The sequence below is a fragment of the Mangifera indica genome, chromosome 3 (genome assembly GCF_011075055.1).
Source record: "Mangifera indica cultivar Alphonso chromosome 3, CATAS_Mindica_2.1, whole genome shotgun sequence".
In the NCBI taxonomy this organism is placed as follows: Eukaryota; Viridiplantae; Streptophyta; class Magnoliopsida; order Sapindales; family Anacardiaceae; genus Mangifera; species Mangifera indica.
Window position 1 is genome coordinate 12,068,086 of NC_058139.1, and position 18,419 is coordinate 12,086,504.

Consider the following 18,419-nt stretch of genomic DNA (forward strand, 5'->3'; position numbering starts at 1 on the left):
TAGCTCAGTCAAAGGTGTTGTTGTGCATTACAGCCAATTTCATAGACTGCTTTACCTAATTGATATCTTCAGGGTTGGATTACGTTTGCCCACCCAAACTCTGATTCAATATCCTTTTCCATCCCTTGAAAATATAAATTATATTTTGCTACCAAAAATCAAACTCTATTAATGTTAGAAAATTAAATTATTATAATATTCCAACTATTACATTTTTCAAAATTATCATATCATCTCAAATAAAAATAATAATTGTAGATAATAAATTTATATCAAAACTATATATTTTTTTTTTCTTATTCACTTTCACTCTCTTCTTCCTAAATACCTGGTCAAATGTTAGTCCTCCTACCTTGACAAATCTCTCTTGTATCAGTTGGGTTGACATCAACATAATGGGTGTAGTTATGGCCTCTTGTTTTCTCTAATGATTATTCCCTCATTATCTAAGCTTGAAACATATCAATGCCACTTTTGTGATCTCTCTCCACTATGTGACTTGATTATACTTTCGTTCTTTGTTGCTTCTCACCTCTTCGTTGATGTTCTTGGTGATTCAATCTTGATATGTTAAACATTTGTGTTCTCTTTGTTGACCACCTTCTCTCTTTGCTAGTTATATCACTCTCGACAATATAGCTCAACTAAGCCTTCATCATATTTGGCTTATTTCCATAATATGGTTTCATTGATAAAAACGGTGAAATTGTAGTCAAAATAACAGTTATGGTTTTAAGAATTGAATTATAGTTTTTCAAACTTATAAATAAACTAAATTATCATATTTAAAATATCAATAAAATTATATATATATACACACTTATATATGTTATCATATAATTGAGTAATTTTGAATTAAAGATATAAAACAACATCTAATCATGTGATAATACATATAAGTATATATATATTTATGTATCTAAAATGAGTATATATAATATTACTATTAAAATATTCACGTAAGGTATATAAAAAAGTTATTATTTTTAATTTTTTGGATGCTAAAATTACTATTTTACTCTTTTAGTGTTTTTTTTAAAATAAAGAATTTAATTTTGGATAAAAAAGTATGATTTATGTTGTTAAAGGATAAAAAGTGTTTTTGGACCAAAGCTTTGGGTGGGAAGAGTGATTCACTCTATGTTAAGTGAGGTCCCTTATACCAATTCTAAAAACATGTGCATTCAATGATTTAATCGAATGCTATTATGTAATTAAGTACTATTTTATTTTCAATTTTTAACTATTTAATTATATAATAATATATAGATATTTATGAATAAAATTATACATATAACATTACTTATCATATAAAAAAACTAAGAAAAAACAAGTAAGATATTTTTTATATTGGAGTGAATTACATCTTCCCTCCCAATGTTTGGTCTCAGAACACTATTCCACCTCTGGTTGACATAAATAATATTTTTCTATCCAAAATTAAATACTATAAATGAAACAATAATGTTAAGAAGTTAAATCACTGTTTTATCCCTACTATTTTATTTTTTAAAATTATCATATAATTCTAAATTTACAAAAATTATAAATTATTTTTTAAATATTCAAATTATATAAGAATGTCTTATTTCTCTTTTCTTTCAACCTCACCCATTTCTTTTTTTTCTTTTAGATAATAGCATCTTTATCGTATAGTTATGTATCAAGGTAAACTCTTATTTTTTAAAATATTGAGGTCTTTTTGAAATTTTTAAGGGTTACTGAAAATTCAAAAAAAGTTTGGTGGTCCTTTGAAAATTTTTAAAATATCAGTTTGCCCTTAATAGTTTTAAAAAATAATCATTAAACCCTCAAATAATTAAACATAATACAATAAATTATGATTATAAATATCATATTATAACTATTAGAGTTATATAATAGTTTCAAAATATGTGCATGTTTGAAAAGATTTTGGAGATTAATTTATAAGCTTTTAAAATTTTTTAAAGATTAAATTTTTATATTTAAAATTTTTAGATAAGGTACAAAGTTATTATTTTTTTATTTTTTAAATTAATTAATAATAAAATATTATTTTATCTTTACATTGTTTTTGTTAAATATAGTTTGATTTTGAATGAAAAATATTAAACAAAGGTTGATTTTTAGCCAAAAATATTATTTATGCTAAATAAAAATAAAAAAGAGTTTATAGACCACACTTTCGGCCAAAAAAATAAATAAATAAATAAAAGTTATCTGCTCTTTCTATATTTAATTATTACAATTAAATAATAGTTTATAGTTCTCAAAGGATCTATTCTTCAAGTCTTTTTCCCAATAATTAAGTGACCATCTTATTCTTGCCATTACTATTATAACCTTCTGCTGAAAAGCCAAATAGATATTTAAAATATTAAATTTCCATATATCAATTTTTATTTTATAAAAGAGTCAATAAATTTTATGTCAGAAAAAAAATCTGGGAAATTTAATTATTTTAAATTATAAGTTAATAATAAAGTCTAAATTTAATTTTTTAGCTTGTTAAACAAAATCAATAAAATCATATATACAATTTTTATATATAACTTTATACATAAACAATAATATGTCAATATATAATTGGGTATTATTTTTTTTTAATTTTTAACTATTCAATTATATGATGATATATAATTGTTTGTATATAAAATTATGTATATATCACCTCTCAAACAAAATGAAGTAAATTCTCATTTTAGAGGAAGTAAACCAGCAAGACATGATTGTTATCAATGTCATTGTTACATCTAAGAAATAGTTGATTGGCAAATATGCTCGTATGAATGATCAATATTATGTGTTCACAGTTTTAACACATAGATAATATCTCTTCATGTGATTGATTGTTATTTTATCTCTAATTCAAAATTATCTAATAATATAATGACACATAACTTGTTTACGTAAATTGTGTATACATTGTTTTATTAATAAAACTATACGTACTTATTTTGAGTATATAAATAGGTACACACTAATGTGTGTCATTATGTGATTAGACGATTTTGAATTAAATATAAAATAATACTCAATTATATAATGATACACATAAGTGTGTACGTATTCGTATACTCAAAATAGGTACACATAACATTGCACAATTTCTATTAGTTTCATTTCATGTCACTTTAGGTCATATATCATCACTTTTTAGCCCACAACTTTTATTTTTCTATTTGTAAAATTTATACATCTCAAGCAATTATTACAAAATAAAATTTGAAAACAAAAAAGCAGCAAAGTGGCATATGTAGTCGTATAATTAATGAATTAATATGTGTAATTAATTAAGGCATGAAATTGAAAAGGGAAAAAGAAAGTATACATGGATTGTATTGTAAAGAGATGGAACATATTTTATTATAATCTCCACTAAGAGAAAGTAGGGAGGAGGCAATTTGAAAGGATCCCATATCGAATTAATTATCTGTAAACCAATCTTAACCCAATTGTCTCCCTCCATAATTATCATCTTGTAATCATACTAATTTCAGTATCATATTATATACCCCATTTAGTTATCTTATTAATCTTAATTAAGATGATTAAATCTTCTTTAGCAATATTCCTTTCGATTTCATGCGATAAATAGCTGAAAGATCATGATCTTATCAAAGCTATAGCTCCCATAAAGTTAAATCTTTAGATACAGGCTACTGATCTCCTAGTGAAATCTGACTAGAAATTCTAATATCACCTTCCTATTTACATGGTTCCATTTATTATATATTTAACTATTTAAATAAAGAGAAGATAATATTTATAAATTTATCGGGAAAGACTCTTTTCTGCATGTGCATGCGCCATCCATTATTATACAAAGAGTTACTCCTTACATATCTCAAGGAAAACTTTTTGTTGCTTTGTTCATGTAAATTTTATCACATAAATGACATAAAATTATAGAATAATCTTCATTGTTATAATTGGATTAGACCATGTGTAATGAGACTTTACGTAAATGAGAAGGAGCTTCTGCCTCAAAAGAATAATTTAAATAATAAATAAGAGAGTTCCTATATACGAAAACAAAAATTTAGATCATCTCTAATTAAATTTTAAAATTAAATTCTTAACTTATCTGATGTTAAATGAAGAATTTTATCTATTTAATGTAATTGATTAACCTAAAAACAGATTTAATTTCAATAAAATTTTCCCGTTAAAAAAAAAAAAATTAGGGTTTCTAGAAACTCTTTGGTATTTCCTTCCAAACGTTAATTAATTCTCGCTTGTAACCCCACAGCATCCCATAACTTGTATCCCAATCTACTCTGAAAAAGACACCCAAAGCATAAAACAAAAAATAAATACTAAAATTAATATGAAATCTTCTACTCTTTACTCCTTTACGATCGCCACACACATGCTTAGCTGTTAAACATAGTTTAAGCACAGTGCAAGTGTTTAATTTAATTAATAAAATAAATAATCCCTACAAAACAAGTATATTAGTGTCTAATTATAATTTATTAATGTGAGTTTGATGGTGCCACTAAGGAACGTTTGCAATTTCCATGCTACTAAAATTGGTCATGTTGTCACACGTTTGCAAAATGATTAGAAAGTTTTCAAGTTCAATCTGAATCTGATTTTGTACACTTCACCCACTAACACTATTTTATTAGATAGATAAAAGGGCATCCCCTATCTTCAACCTAATATCTTCTACTTCATATAATTTTAAACAATGCCATACTTGTATTGTTTTTAGTTGATATGAGATTCTTTACTCTCTAATACTCTCTCACAAATGTAATTATCGTACGCTATTAAACCTGTTATTTGGCTAAGTACGTTGTCACTTTGTATCTAGGATCAAGTTAGGTTGTGACGTTTACTTATTTGATTTTTATAGAGATCAAAACTCTTATTACACAAAATTAATTAGAATCTATCACATTTATATACTATTAATTTATATTTTTTTTATTTGTTGTGAGACTCTTCAGTCTCTAACAGTGACAAGTTTATAAAATATAATATTATATATATAAACAAATTATAAAAATTGAAGTGACAATTTGTAATTGAGTGACACAATTATTTATTTTTTCTTTCACTTCAAAATCATCTAATCAAATATTACTATATTAGGTTATAATAATAAGTTTGTTCATACAGTTTTACTCGTTCATAAAGTGCATAGTCATTACATCTTGTTATGTAATTTCCTAGTTTCACCCGTAGAGATTTATAATCAAAACAATATTATATGCGTAATTTATAATAATAATAATCTTACATTAAGATTATTGATACAGTACAAATCCTTTTATGGATTGTTGGGAACCTAATCAAATTTGAAAAGAAAAAAAACCCAAAAAAAGCTTGTAGGATACATACATGTGGCTAATGAAGATTATGAGAATGGAAAATACATTCAATCTCAAGACTAATAAACAAAATCTCTTATGAAAACGTAATCAAAGGTGTCACCTGTCCTCTAAATGACGTACCAAAACCGTCAATAGTATGAATAATTTAATCTCCCCAAGACGCGATATGGAATCCAACAAATTCTATTTTATTTAAGAGTTAATGGAGATTAAATGAATCAATATCCCTAAGAAGAGAACAAACTCAACACCTGGGCAAATTTCATAGGCCTTTGCTGTGATTTTTCGTGCTAAAAATCCACCACCCGCTTTTATTTTATTGTCTACTCCTCATGCCATACTTTAGATGCAAAAGCCCTAGTTTATACGTGGCCTAAGGCCGTGAGATTCGTGGCTCTTTTGTTTCACTTTGCCATTAATAAAATATATTCTATTTGGATTTGATCCTTAGAACATGTCACCCAATGCCTTAACATTCTTTTTAATTTCCCAATGGATCCTTCCATCACATACACCACAGCCGTTTGATGGGAAATTTGATGAAAACCCTGATGGGGAAAAGGGTTTTGAAGTCATTTTACAATTGATTGTGGTTATCAATTGATTATGGTGTTGTACAAATAAACAAGTAGCTTAAACAGTGAAATGGATATTGATGATATTGAAAAGGACACTAAATTGACCGATAGAATAAGGCAGGAGGAGGCCTTAGTGCGTATATAAATATGCTACAAACACTTACCTCAAATGCCATAGAATTTGGAAGACATTACCAACTTTACCTAGGCATTACCTAGGTGAAGAGCTCAATTAAGCCTTTTAACAAAGCAAACCAAAAGCTTTAAGCATTTTTAACTTTACATTCATGTCTTGGGGAGTGATGGGTGGTCACATGGGTTGGGGTATCATTGAAGAGGGATGGAGGAAAGGCCCTTGGACTGCTGAAGAAGATAAATTGTTAATTGAATATGTCAGATTGCATGGTGAAGGGAGATGGAACTCTGTGGCTAAGCTTGCAGGTATTTTTAATTTTATTAACTAAAAACATTTTCAATTTATGTTGTAATCGGTCAGTTTTGTTGAACATATGTTGCTTGCTTTTTTGCGGTGTACAGGATTGAGAAGGAATGGAAAGAGTTGTAGATTGAGATGGGTGAATTATCTAAGGCCAGACCTTAAGAGGGGGCAAATAACCCCTCATGAAGAGAGTATAATTATAGAGTTACATGCTCGGTGGGGCAACAGGTAAGCATTTGATCAATAAATTTTTATAATTTGATTCATGTAGAACAAGTTTGAAAGCTAAAAGAGCCAAGTTAATTAATTACTTAGGTGGTCAACAATTGCAAGAAGCCTGCCGGGGAGGACTGATAATGAAATCAAGAACTATTGGAGAACCCATTTCAAGAAAAAGGCCAAACTGTCTCCTGAAAACTCTGATAAGGCCAAGAACCGGCTCCTGAAAAGGCAACAATTTCATCAACAACAACAGCAGTTGCAGCAGGAGCAGTGGCAGCAGGAGCAGCATCAGCAACCGCAACAACAAATGCAGCAACTCAATCAATTTGACATGAAGAAAATTATGTTTTTGCTCGAGGAGAATGAGCAGAAAGCTCAGCATATGCCTCAACCAAGGCAAGAAATGGGGGCAACATATCCTCATACCAGTAGTGAAGAACAACAAGAAGGGTGGTTCTACTCCATGGCCGGCAGCAATGCGCTTTTGACAGAGCCCTCAAATGAGGAGTTACTGTGGGATAATTTGTGGAACTTGGATGATTTTCATGGCAATTTCGGTGGGGCAGGCAAAGCCACTTTGCCCAATTTAGTCTCTCCCTTTTGTTAACTTGAATTTGGGTTAAATTTTGTGTTCTTAATCAGTGCATCCTACTTAATTAGTTAATTTCAGCAGTTTATCACCATCAAGCGAGAAGGCTCTAAAAAAGCAGCAGAAGGAGCTTTGGATTGATGCAGATTGTGTGGAAATTTGGCTTGCAAGAAGATCAATCCATAACTTAATGTATGATTGTAATTAATAAAATGATCAAATTTTGCTTAATTGATTTGTCAAGTCACTAATCAGTATTATTAATTAAAATAAAGATGATTTGATGGACTCAATTAAATTCATCACTAAAGGTATTAAGAATTTCTTTAAGATGATGAAAGTTGCTGTCATCTTTATTATGTTTAGAACTAAAAAGCATGAGACATTAGTACAACTTTAGGTTGTTCTTTTGAGTTGATGTTTGTCATCATAATCTTTGTAAAAGTTTTGGGTTAATATTATAATAAGTTATCAATTTACCTAAGATTAGAACTAGATTCTCTTAATTGCACTTATGTCATGTGTAATCTTTTGTGATTTCCTGAATCACCCTTTTTGAAATCTTGCTATAAATTAATAAGTTGCTAAGGTTTAAACAAAACATTCCATCACTAAACATGCGAAAACAACAACAATATTATATAATATCAATGCATACACAGCACTTTTCTGTATAAAAACAAAAAAAAAAATTGATGGCTTTTGATTGTTTCATTAAGAATAGATAAGGATGGATTTGAATCAAATTGATTTGGTCTCAAAAGTCGGTTCAACTCAAATTTATTTATGTTGAAATCAAACTAAGCTATTCCTGAGAGGGATGATATATTTCTGACAATGGTTCATTTTAATTTAAATGTGACTTACAACTCGATTCAACTAATATCAAATAATTGTCAAAACAATATCTTTTTGTTATTATTGAATAAAATGAAGTCATATATTCAATGAGTTGAGAACTTAAGTTACAAATCCGAGTCATAAATTCAAGCCACAGATTTAAGCTAAGTTTTGAGCTATACTCGAGTCAAGAGGTGTTCAAGATTGGTTCGGTTCATATCCACTTTAAAAATAGGGTGTGTGTGATAAAATATATTGTATTGTACTAATTTATATGACTAGATTAGAATAAATAGAAGAAATATACTAAATTTGAAGTTATTAGTATGTTATATTATTTGGTGAAGTATTGTATTATACATAATTCTTTCTATAATTAAATTGTCGGTGCTGAAAATCACACCCAATGAAATTAGGCAAGGAAACGTGGTGGAGATGAGAGTGCACATAGTATTTTCTTAAAATGGTTTGGTTATTAGAGTTAAACATACGTTCATTATTACTTTGTCGTAATAAGTCGGTAGAAGTGTTCTAAACAGTCTTTGATGTGGGTTATTTAAACGCTTTTGATGTGTCAAGTCACTAGAATGCTAGGTATAACCATCAAAGATCCCCATTTGGTGGTAAGGCTCTTTTTGAGGTACAATTATGAAAGAATAAGTTAACTCACATATGTTGCAGCCTTTATCCAGTACGTATGTGTTGTTCCAAAATTCAGTGGCACTGGCACGCGTTAGGACCAAAGGGCCAGAGGGACAAAGGGCCGCAGTTTGAGCTACAGTGTTGTGAACGGAGGACATCTGAACTCAGTGGATGCTGACTCCCCACAATTCATTTTATTTCACTTTATTCTGTGATGATCCTTCATTTTGCACGCAACACGTCTACCCTTGTAATCTCCCGGGCTTACACTTCTGACGCTCTGCTTCAGTATCTCAATCTCTCAGTCGCCCACCAATGTTTCCAGCTAACCAAACAATCCCACGCTCAGATTCTCACTTTTGGCTTCAGTTCAAACCCCTTCTTAGCCACAAAACTCATCACTGCTTACGCTTTGTGTGGTCACCCAACTCACTCAGAACTCGTTTTTAGCTTATTTCAACTTAAAAATGTGTATATATACAACTCCTTAATTAATGGGTATGGCAAAAATCGTGCTTATAATGAAGCTTTTAATTTGTATATTCATATGCGTTATAGCAATGTGTCCCCTGATGATTTTACCCTTCCAACACTTGCAAAAGTGAGTGGCGAGATCAAGGACTTGAGTTTAGGGAAGTTGATTCACGGTATGAGTATAAAAATTGGGTTTGTTTTTGATATTGTTGTTGCGAATTCTCTCATGGCCATGTACAATAAATGTGGAAAATATAGTGAAGTTACGAACATGTTCGATGAAATGCCGCAAAGAAATGTGAGTTCTTGGAATGTGCTGATTTCAGGGTATGCTAATTCAGGGGATTATAATTTTGATAAAGATTTGTGGGAAATTGTCAAGAGTATGCAGGTCGAAGGAGTAAAATTTGATGCATTTACTATTTCAAGTCTTTTGCCTTTTTGTGGTCGTCAAGATGATAATGCTAGGAGGGGGGATTATGGTAGGGAGCTTCACTGTTATATTGTGAGGAATGAATTGGATATAGTTTCAGATATGAATTTTCAGTTGGAGTGTTGTTTAATTGATATGTACTCAAGAACTAAAGATGTTGTTCTAGGTAGGCGGGTATTCGATAGAATGAAGCACAAAAATGTTTATGTTTGGACAGCAATGATCAGTGGATATGTGCAGAATGGAGATTTGGATGAAGCACTGGTTCTTTTCCGTGAAATGCAGGAGAAAGATAGAATAGAACCAAATAGAGTGTCCCTTGTGAGTGTTCTTCCTTCTTGTAGCTCTCTTGTTGGTTTAATCGGTGGAAAGCAAATTCATGGATTTTCAATTAGAAAGGAGCTCAGTCATGATGTGTCTTTGTGTAATGCTTTAATTGATATGTATGCTAAGTGTGGGAGCTTGGATTGTGCTAGGCAAATTTTTGAGGATAGTTCCTTTGAAAAAGATTCAATCTCCTGGAGTTCAATGATTTCAGGATATGGATTGCACGGGAAGGGTAAGGAAGCTGTCCTTTTGTATGATGAGATGCTTTCCCTCGGGAAAGAACCAGACATGATAACAATAGTGGGGATTCTGTCTGCTTGTGGCAGGTCAGGGTTGATAGATAAAGGGCTTGATATTTATAACACAGCGATAAATGTATATGGCATTAAGCCAACAGTTGAGATATGTGCTTGTGTTGTCGATATGTTAGGTCGAGCAGGCCAGCTTGATAGAGCACTTGACTTCATCAAAACAATGCCTGTGGAATCTGGTCCAAGTGTTTGGGGGGCTCTTGTTAGTGCTTCTATAATGCATGGAAATGTTGAGATGCAGGATTTGGCTTACAAATTCCTTATTCAGTTAGAACCAGAGAACCCCTCAAACTATATTTCACTATCGAACTTGTATGCTTCCACAAGAAGATGGGATGTTGTGGCTGAAGTGAGAGCAGTAATGAAAGATAAGGGTTTAAGGAAGGCACCTGGGTGCAGTTGGATTAATATTAATGGCAAGACCCATTGTTTCTGTGTAGCCGATAAAGCTCATCCTTTTTCCAACTCCATTTATGAAATGCTAGATGACCTCATTTTAATAATGAGAGGACCTTGTTATTCTCTTGATCTTGAAACAATGACGTAATTCTCAAGGTGCTGAGAATTGATTCATTTTGTGGCTGTGCCTCATGGATCAGATACATCTCCTACGAAAAAGATGCCATCAACTTTCTCATTCAACACACGTGCAAAGTTATATATCCGAATGTCAAAAGGGTTACATGGCTGCTGCAGGTAAGCCAGATTGGATCTTAAGCTCTGTGGAATGTTTAAAGATCCTGGAAAATGATCTATCATTTGTGAGGAAGAATATATGCCGAATTTTTGTAGCAATTATCAGTTTATATTAGCCGAGCAAGAACAGGTTTTCTTGTACTGAATTAGCCGCAGACATGTATAAATTTCGGTAGTGTTCTGCCCCAGAACCTTATAAATACAATTCAGTAATCTAAATTCTTTTGGAAGATCATCATTTTAAAAGAAAATTGATTAAATTCTCGAATTTATTAGGCAAAAGAGTGTACAGAAATTTCAAGCATAATTAGTGAGCTTTTGTTATAACATATAAAATTCCTCTAAAGATTTCCACGTGTTCTTTCATTATCATACCAACCAAAAGTAGTATATATATAAACAAATTATATAAACTTATCTTTATAAACTGAAATGATATTTTGTGATTGAGTTATGTAATTGTTTACTTTTTTTTTTATTTTAAAATACTCTAATCAAATGCCACCAATCGTATAATTTGTATAATATGTATTTCTCAATTAGATACTATGTAAATAAAGCTGACACTAAATTGACGCAATTATAAAATCAAACATGATTTCTCTATTATTCCTCAATTCCCTAATTGATGATCCCGCTCTTAGTTCTTGCCATTGTCACTGTGCTCTTAACCTCTATCAAACTGCCCATAAAAAGTTGTCCACTTGCGCTTGCAGAGAGGGGATTTCTCTGCTTATCTAGTTATTTTGTTGGTAGCTTCCACCACCATTATTCTGGTTTAGCATGAAATAGGTTGCAGTCTGTTTAAGGAATTTTTCAGCTGGCTCCATCGTGCTCTACCATTAAAAGCTGCTTTTGTAATCACCTGCATCACCCAGAAAATGCAGGAGCATGTCCTCAAGTTGAAGCTCAACTGGATGAAATTGAACACTATGCATTTGGACACGATGGATTTGACAGCGCTTTTGAGTTTTGGAACTCTTTACCATCGCCTTTGAACATGCTTTTATTATAAATTCTACGAAATGGGTTAGTCTTTAATTGTTGTGATAAAGGCACTCTGGGAAGCTGATTTGCCAACAAAATATTAAGAGCTTGATAGACTTTGTTTATACATCTTAGAATGCATTAATCCAAATAAAATATTTAAGTTCATGGAGCAAAGCTTCTTAGAGGAATAAATGCACTTTGAATGGAGCTGAAGGAAATAGGGAGAGAGACAGTTTGACTGGAATGAATTTCTTAGCTCTTAATTCCTTTTCTTTGATTTAATTGTTTCTACTTTTTGTTTTTAATAGCAAGCACCAACAAAATATATTGGGATTCCTGTTTTCTATTAAAGAGAAAGAACAGCCAATCTAGCTGCTTTTTCTTCCTGCTATCATCCATTAACTGAGTTATCACCAAGTTTACAGAATAAATAACCTGATATGATACACAAGAATTTTGAGCTTCAGCCTCAAAGTGATGATATCAACTGTGGAAAAAAAGGAAAAAAAACACAAACCACTCTTCAAGTCTAATCTCCTTCTTATGAGACCAGGAAAATTGGGCATACAGGTCACCAGTTACAAGAACTGTGACCTCAGAGCTCCTATTGAAGATCATTCAAGATAGATGACAAGAAATGAGGATCAGGAGACTCATAAGATTCTTTTGTTCTAGTCCTTGTTCTCAAAACTTGTTCAGAACTGTGACTCAGATTCTCTTTCACGGCGGTAAACAAATACCGAATCCAGCACTGCTTTTCCAACTCTCCTATTTTTTCGAGTTCTTTTACTCATACCTTTCTTTCCTACCTTATCAAAAAAAGGTTGCGACAAGGGAACATGATGAATCCATAGTAAAGGGATCAATGCTGCAAGGAACTGTATCAAGATACCCATGGGCAAACTTGAGTAATCTTGAGATGTTATTCCAATCACAGAAGCCAATCCAATACCCAAAAACCCACTGGCAATTGATGATAGACACAGTGTTGAAGCTGAGAAAGACATGAGTGAGCCTATGCAACCTGGTGGGCATAAACTTGCCAGAAGCATTGAAAAGGGGAGGAGCTTAAACTGTGCAAGAGTTTCGGCTAAACCCGAGAAACAAAGGGCAAACACCTCATTGGGAATTCCTAATTGAAGATTTATCTGTCTCACTAAAATGAAGTCAAGAAGAAGGGAAGAAGCATACAAAATTTGCACTATCCCAATCAATTTTCTCAAGGGAAGCTTCTTCCAGTAACAGTCATATAGTAAAGTCAATGTAAGAAGCGTCAACTGGCCAATCACTCGTGACATCCCAATTACTGAAGGATCAAGATGAAGACATTGAGCTTGATAGCAGAAAATTGAACCTGAGAAAATAGGGACCATGGCAACAGATGCTACAAGCCACATAAGAGGACGGGATATGCTTTCCTCACTGATTGCCATAACCAGATTGGATATCTGTTTCATAAAACTTTTTGAAATTGATTTTCTTGGAAGGCTGTAACGTGATGGTTGAGCCAAACCAAGAGATCCCTCTTTTACTGATAATGAGATTATAAGTTGAACAGATAACAGAACACCAAATATGAGGAACATGGTTGTAGGTGGCACCTTGGGTAAGATATATCCACCTAGTAAGTTGCCTAGAATTCCACCAACAGCTGCAGCCATAAAGGCATAAGACTGGATACCAACCACTCTGTGTTTTTGGCCATATTCTACTACAAGAGCATCCTTTGCAACTTCTACAATGGACACTCCAAGATTACCAAGAAGGACACATGCCATCAGGCTTGGAAGAGCTTTACCAGCAACAGGAAATAATGCTAATGGCCCCCAAGACAGAATCTGCAAAAGCACTGAGAAGTTTTTTATTTCAATGAGAATCTTTCATTACTGTAATCAGCCAACCACCTATAATACTTATAGGAATTCATAAGGGATTTACGTGTCTATGTATCATTCCATTCGATCTTGACTCATGACTATGCATTACGTTCATACTTCTTGGTTTGACCATAAGCTCACTGGCAAGCTTCAAATTGTTGAAGAAAACTAGTCTCTAATCTATTTTTATCCTAATAAGTGCCAAGATGGTTAAAAATTCCTTCTACTGCTATCATAAACAATGTTTTTTAATCATAACATTTTAATTAAAGCAGGATTACTACACAAAAATTGTTCCTACTCTGAAACTTGTTAGACTTGATTGCTCATGTAATATCAAAATTCATTAATATATGAATACTTAATTGTCAATCAGAATGGTAAATGCCAGATTTTGGGATATGCAATACAGAACAAACAAAGATTCAGGGATCTTAACATCAATGATTCCCTAATCTAACCTAAATAACTTGACTTTTAATACTATAAACCAAAATCAGTCATTTCATTTTGTGAGTAAATCATGATTACAAATAAAATAATAAATTCATAAAGTTTTGTTTAAACGTTAAGCTAGGTTTGAAACTTGAAGCTTCAGTAAAGTTTGACAATTTTATAAGGAAACTTATATGATTTATAAGAATCTGTTATCTGAAGGAAGAAAAAAAATCAGCTACCTTTACTTTTCTTTTCCACAAGTTTGCCGTTGGAACTAAGACAAACCGAATCTGAAACATAATAAAAACAGGGAAAGGAACCAAAAACCAAAACCAAAGACAAGAATAAAGAAGGCCATGCCAGACAATAGAAACCACTTGTAAATCTCAGCTACACTCCCACATAAACTAAATTACAGAATAAAAAAATAAAGCTCCAACTCAACAAAATTAAATAAAAAAGTTCAAAGGATGAGCTTTAGCATGGTAAAACTTGTTTATGAAACTTTTGAAGACGAATAAAATCATAGTGTAGAATGATATGATTAAGAAACTAACCTCCTATGCAAATATAAGGAATTCTGTGAGCACCACCAATGTAAAGAGCATCAGAGAGAATCCCATAAAGAGGTTTGGCCACCATGGGAAGATTTCCAGTGTTCTGCACAAGCTGCAAAGTTAAAGGATGCAAATTAAGGTTATGAGCCATGTTAAAGTTAAGAGCTAACCAGGGAAAACACCTGAAACCTTGCACCCAATACCCCAACCCACACACAACCAACATCTGTCCAATGCCCACTTCCCCAAACCTTCTCTTAACATCCTTCCCTCCCCTCCCCCTTTTGGTTCCCCTCACAGAAACTTCACCCGGCCCTATTCTATCTATATTGGGACTCAACACTGGCCTACTTTGATCACTCAAGGGTAGCTTGAAGTGTCTGTTAATTGTGTTGTTACTAGGATTATTGCTGTGAAAAGAAGTACAAAATATAGGCTTGACATTGAAATTCCAGACTCTTGGAACCTTTGGACTGATTGTATTAAAAGAGCTGCTGTTACAAATGAGCGGGTAATTCATGGTTTAGACAAACAGAACAAAAGATTGAGACTTGCGTGTCTAAGAAAAATGAGATAAAGGACAAGAACCCTCCAAGAGTTTCGGCGAAAGAACAGAAGGATGAAGAAGGTATGAGAGGAATAAGAAGAGAGAGTTGAAGAGAGAAGAGAGAAGAGAGAAGTCTAGAAGAATGTAGTGGTGGATTTCTCTATTAGCAAAATTTGAAGGAAAAAAATTAAAGATTCAAGATTTACAAATACAGAATCGGAGGGTTCCAGCTGAACTGTAAAGAAAATTTTGTTTCTTGGAGGTCCGGTTAGCCGCCGTTGTTGTACTTTTATTGGGGATCTTGAGGGGTCCACTGTGTATTAAGAGTTGGAGAACACGCTGTCTTCAGTCTGGTTATCACAACACGTGGATTCTTGTATGAGGCCAACGGTTTTAGCTTGCATCGCGACAACGGACTGTCAGAGGAGCAGTATTTCACACGTGCGTTTCCTTTGCGCGCGGATATAATTATAATTTGTTTATGGATTAGACAATGTAAGGGTCTGTATATAGGCACAGTCCATTATACTTAGGGGCCGGGCCTAAATCTGTCAATTGACAAGTTTGCACGCGGATATAATTATAATAATTTGTTTTCTTTTTGATTTTTTTTAAGTTCATCAAATTAATAATCTATTTCTATTATCCATAAATAGTATATGAATTAAGTAAAACTCTGAAATTTTATCCTATCAACTCATTTATAATGGAGGAAACTATACAATAGAAATATAAAATAAATCATATATAAAAATAAAATAATTATAAAATTTATAATTCTTTTTTTGTTATCTTTGATATCTCATTTTCTGTAAAATTTATTGTATTCCAATTAAGATAAATTCACTTTTATAGATTTAAATGGGAAGGACACGTGATTTCTCAAACTATGGTATTGTAAATAATATATAAGAATGAAATATTTGTTTTCATTCTTATTTGTTTTATAAAACTCTTTGACAGTGTTTATATTGAATTATTTTTTTCTCATTTGAGTTTATAAAAGTGAATTTGCTTCAATCATTTGATCACCTATTTCATTTAAGATATGATGAATTTTTTAAATTCATATGTAATATTATTATAAAATAATTAAAATGATTAAACTTATTAGACCTTGGATTCATTTTGATATGAATGAAATCAATATTATAATTGACAAAATTTTGAAAACAAAATAATTTAGCAAATTGGAAATTGATTGAGAGAAGAGCTTGAGAATTGACATCGAAGATTGAGATTGAGATTGAAAGAGTTAAGAAAAATAATGAGTGGATTGTGATAGATATTATCAATCAACGGTGGGTATTTATAGGAAATGCAAAATAATAATAATAAAGTTAATAAAACCGACAGCAACTAACCGTTAGGTGGGCGGGGGGGCCTTTGGGCAGCGACTCCTCACCAAATTTTTTTGGAAAAAAAAAATATTATTTTAAAAATTTTTTAACAGTTACGAGCTACGTCAAATTGATTTGCAAGTTAACCTTTTAGGCTCGAGTAGGGCTGAATTCGAGCCGAGCCAAGCTCGGCTCACAGCCAGCTCGATTTTTTTAATGGCCGGCTCGAGTTTGATTTGAGTTCGGCTCGAGCCAAATCTAACTCGGCTCGAGTTCAGCTCGTTTATGGTTCAGTTCGATTCGTTTTTCATATTAAAACGACACCATTTTGTGTGTATATATATAAATAGATTAAAACGACGTCGTTTTGTATAAAAAAATTTTAAAAAAAATTACCGAGCCAATCTGAGTCAGTTCGAACTCGATCGAACCGAATAGAGCTCGACTCATTTCGGGTTTGAACGGAACCGAATCGAGTTCGAGCTCGAACTAGCTCGGTTCGAATCCAACCCTAGGCTCGAGCATAACCATACAGTCCTTGGGCGTGACATGACTTGCGATTTTGCAAGTTGTGTCAGCACACTTGTTTATATGATTTTTAATGGCTGCATAAGCATTACGGTTCACTTCTCAAATATAAATCTCCTAATCTTAATTTTTTAATATTTCTTTTTTTATAATTTCAATAAAAAAAGGATAGATTGTTAATTGATAATTTATTAAGGGTTCAGGATAATTTTTTAATTTTATTAAAAATGACAAATTGTAATTTACAATGAAACCAAGTGAAATTTATTAATAAAAGTGAATGATTCATGAGAAAATTTATTTTTTAGAATTTAAAGGATGAAAAATTATCATTTCTTCAAAGCTTGGGTAGGAGATTTCACTCGGCCTTAATTTATTTGAAATGTGGCGTTTTATTTTTGTTTGAGTAATTTATTAATTTTCCACCTAAAGTTTGATCTTAAAACACTCTTTTACCTCTAAGTTGTATAAATAACATTATTTTACACAAAATTCATTATAAATAACATTTTTCTGTTTAAAATAAACTGTATTAATAAAATAATAATATTAAAAAATGAAATTAACATTTTTATCACTATTATTTTATTTTCAAATGATCATATAACCATAAATTAACAAAAATTAAACATAACCTTTTAAATATCTAAATTACATAAAAAAATCTCTTGTTTCAATTTCCTTTCACTCTTTCTTCCTTATTTCTTATACATATTGGTGTTTTTGTTGTAAAATCGTATATTAAGAGAGTAAACATAGTTTTTATAAATATTAGGGGGCTTTTTGAAAAAAATTGAGGGCTATTGAAAATAAAAAAAGTTTGGAAATTTTTAGAAATTTTTGAAATATCAATTCATTCATAATAGTTTCAAAAATGAAAGTTATACTATGAAATAATTAATATAATATAACAAATTATGAGTGTAAATGTTATATTAAAATTATTGAGGTCATATAATAGTTTTAAAATATATGATAGTCTGAAAAATTTCAAAGATTAATATTTGGCTTTTTAAACATTTTTAAGTGTTAAACGGCCATGTTTATAATACTTGAGTTTGACTGACAACTATTTTCATTTTTAAAATCAAGTTTTGATAAAATTACTATTTTGTCTTTACATAGTTTTTTTTTAATATAGTATAATTTTGGGTTAAAAATATTAATTATACCAACTAAGGTAGAAAAGGTTTTTAAGACAAACCTTGGGTGGGAAAATTTATTTACTCTTTTTGTTTTAAAAAACAAATGACTAATGGCTATT

The 18,419-nt window shown here is 31.4% G+C and overlaps 3 protein-coding genes across 7 annotated transcripts; 2 read left to right on the plus strand and 1 right to left on the minus strand.

The window, feature by feature from the left end:
* The first annotated feature begins 6,105 nt into the window (after positions 1-6,105).
* On the plus strand, positions 6,106-7,330 carry LOC123212476 (myb-related protein MYBAS2-like). Its single transcript, XM_044631632.1, has 3 exons — positions 6,106-6,346; positions 6,443-6,572; positions 6,660-7,330. Exons 1-3 carry the CDS (start codon positions 6,193-6,195, stop codon positions 7,171-7,173), a joined length of 798 nt encoding a protein of 265 aa, XP_044487567.1. The 5' UTR covers positions 6,106-6,192; the 3' UTR covers positions 7,174-7,330.
* A 1,256-nt stretch (positions 7,331-8,586) lies between these two features.
* On the plus strand, positions 8,587-11,091 carry LOC123210857 (pentatricopeptide repeat-containing protein At3g12770-like). The gene has a single exon (XM_044629351.1). It carries the CDS (start codon positions 8,852-8,854, stop codon positions 10,727-10,729), a length of 1,878 nt encoding a protein of 625 aa, XP_044485286.1. The 5' UTR covers positions 8,587-8,851; the 3' UTR covers positions 10,730-11,091.
* A 1,100-nt stretch (positions 11,092-12,191) lies between these two features.
* LOC123210112 (probable folate-biopterin transporter 9, chloroplastic) lies at positions 12,192-15,608 on the minus strand. 5 transcript variants are annotated; one of them, XM_044628320.1, is made up of 3 exons: positions 14,911-15,260; positions 14,741-14,843; positions 12,192-13,706 (listed from the first exon to the last, which is right to left on the minus strand). In XM_044628320.1, the coding sequence occupies exon 3, from the start codon at positions 13,644-13,646 to the stop codon at positions 12,564-12,566; it is 1,083 nt and encodes a 360-aa protein (XP_044484255.1). In that variant the 5' UTR covers positions 13,647-13,706; positions 14,741-14,843; positions 14,911-15,260; the 3' UTR covers positions 12,192-12,563. The 5 variants fall into 5 exon arrangements, with proteins under 5 accessions (XP_044484255.1, XP_044484252.1, XP_044484253.1 ...); XM_044628317.1 differs by having other exon boundaries at positions 12,192-13,717; positions 14,911-15,051; XM_044628318.1 differs by having other exon boundaries at positions 12,192-13,717; positions 14,923-15,025.
* Between the last annotated feature and the right edge of the window lie 2,811 nt (positions 15,609-18,419).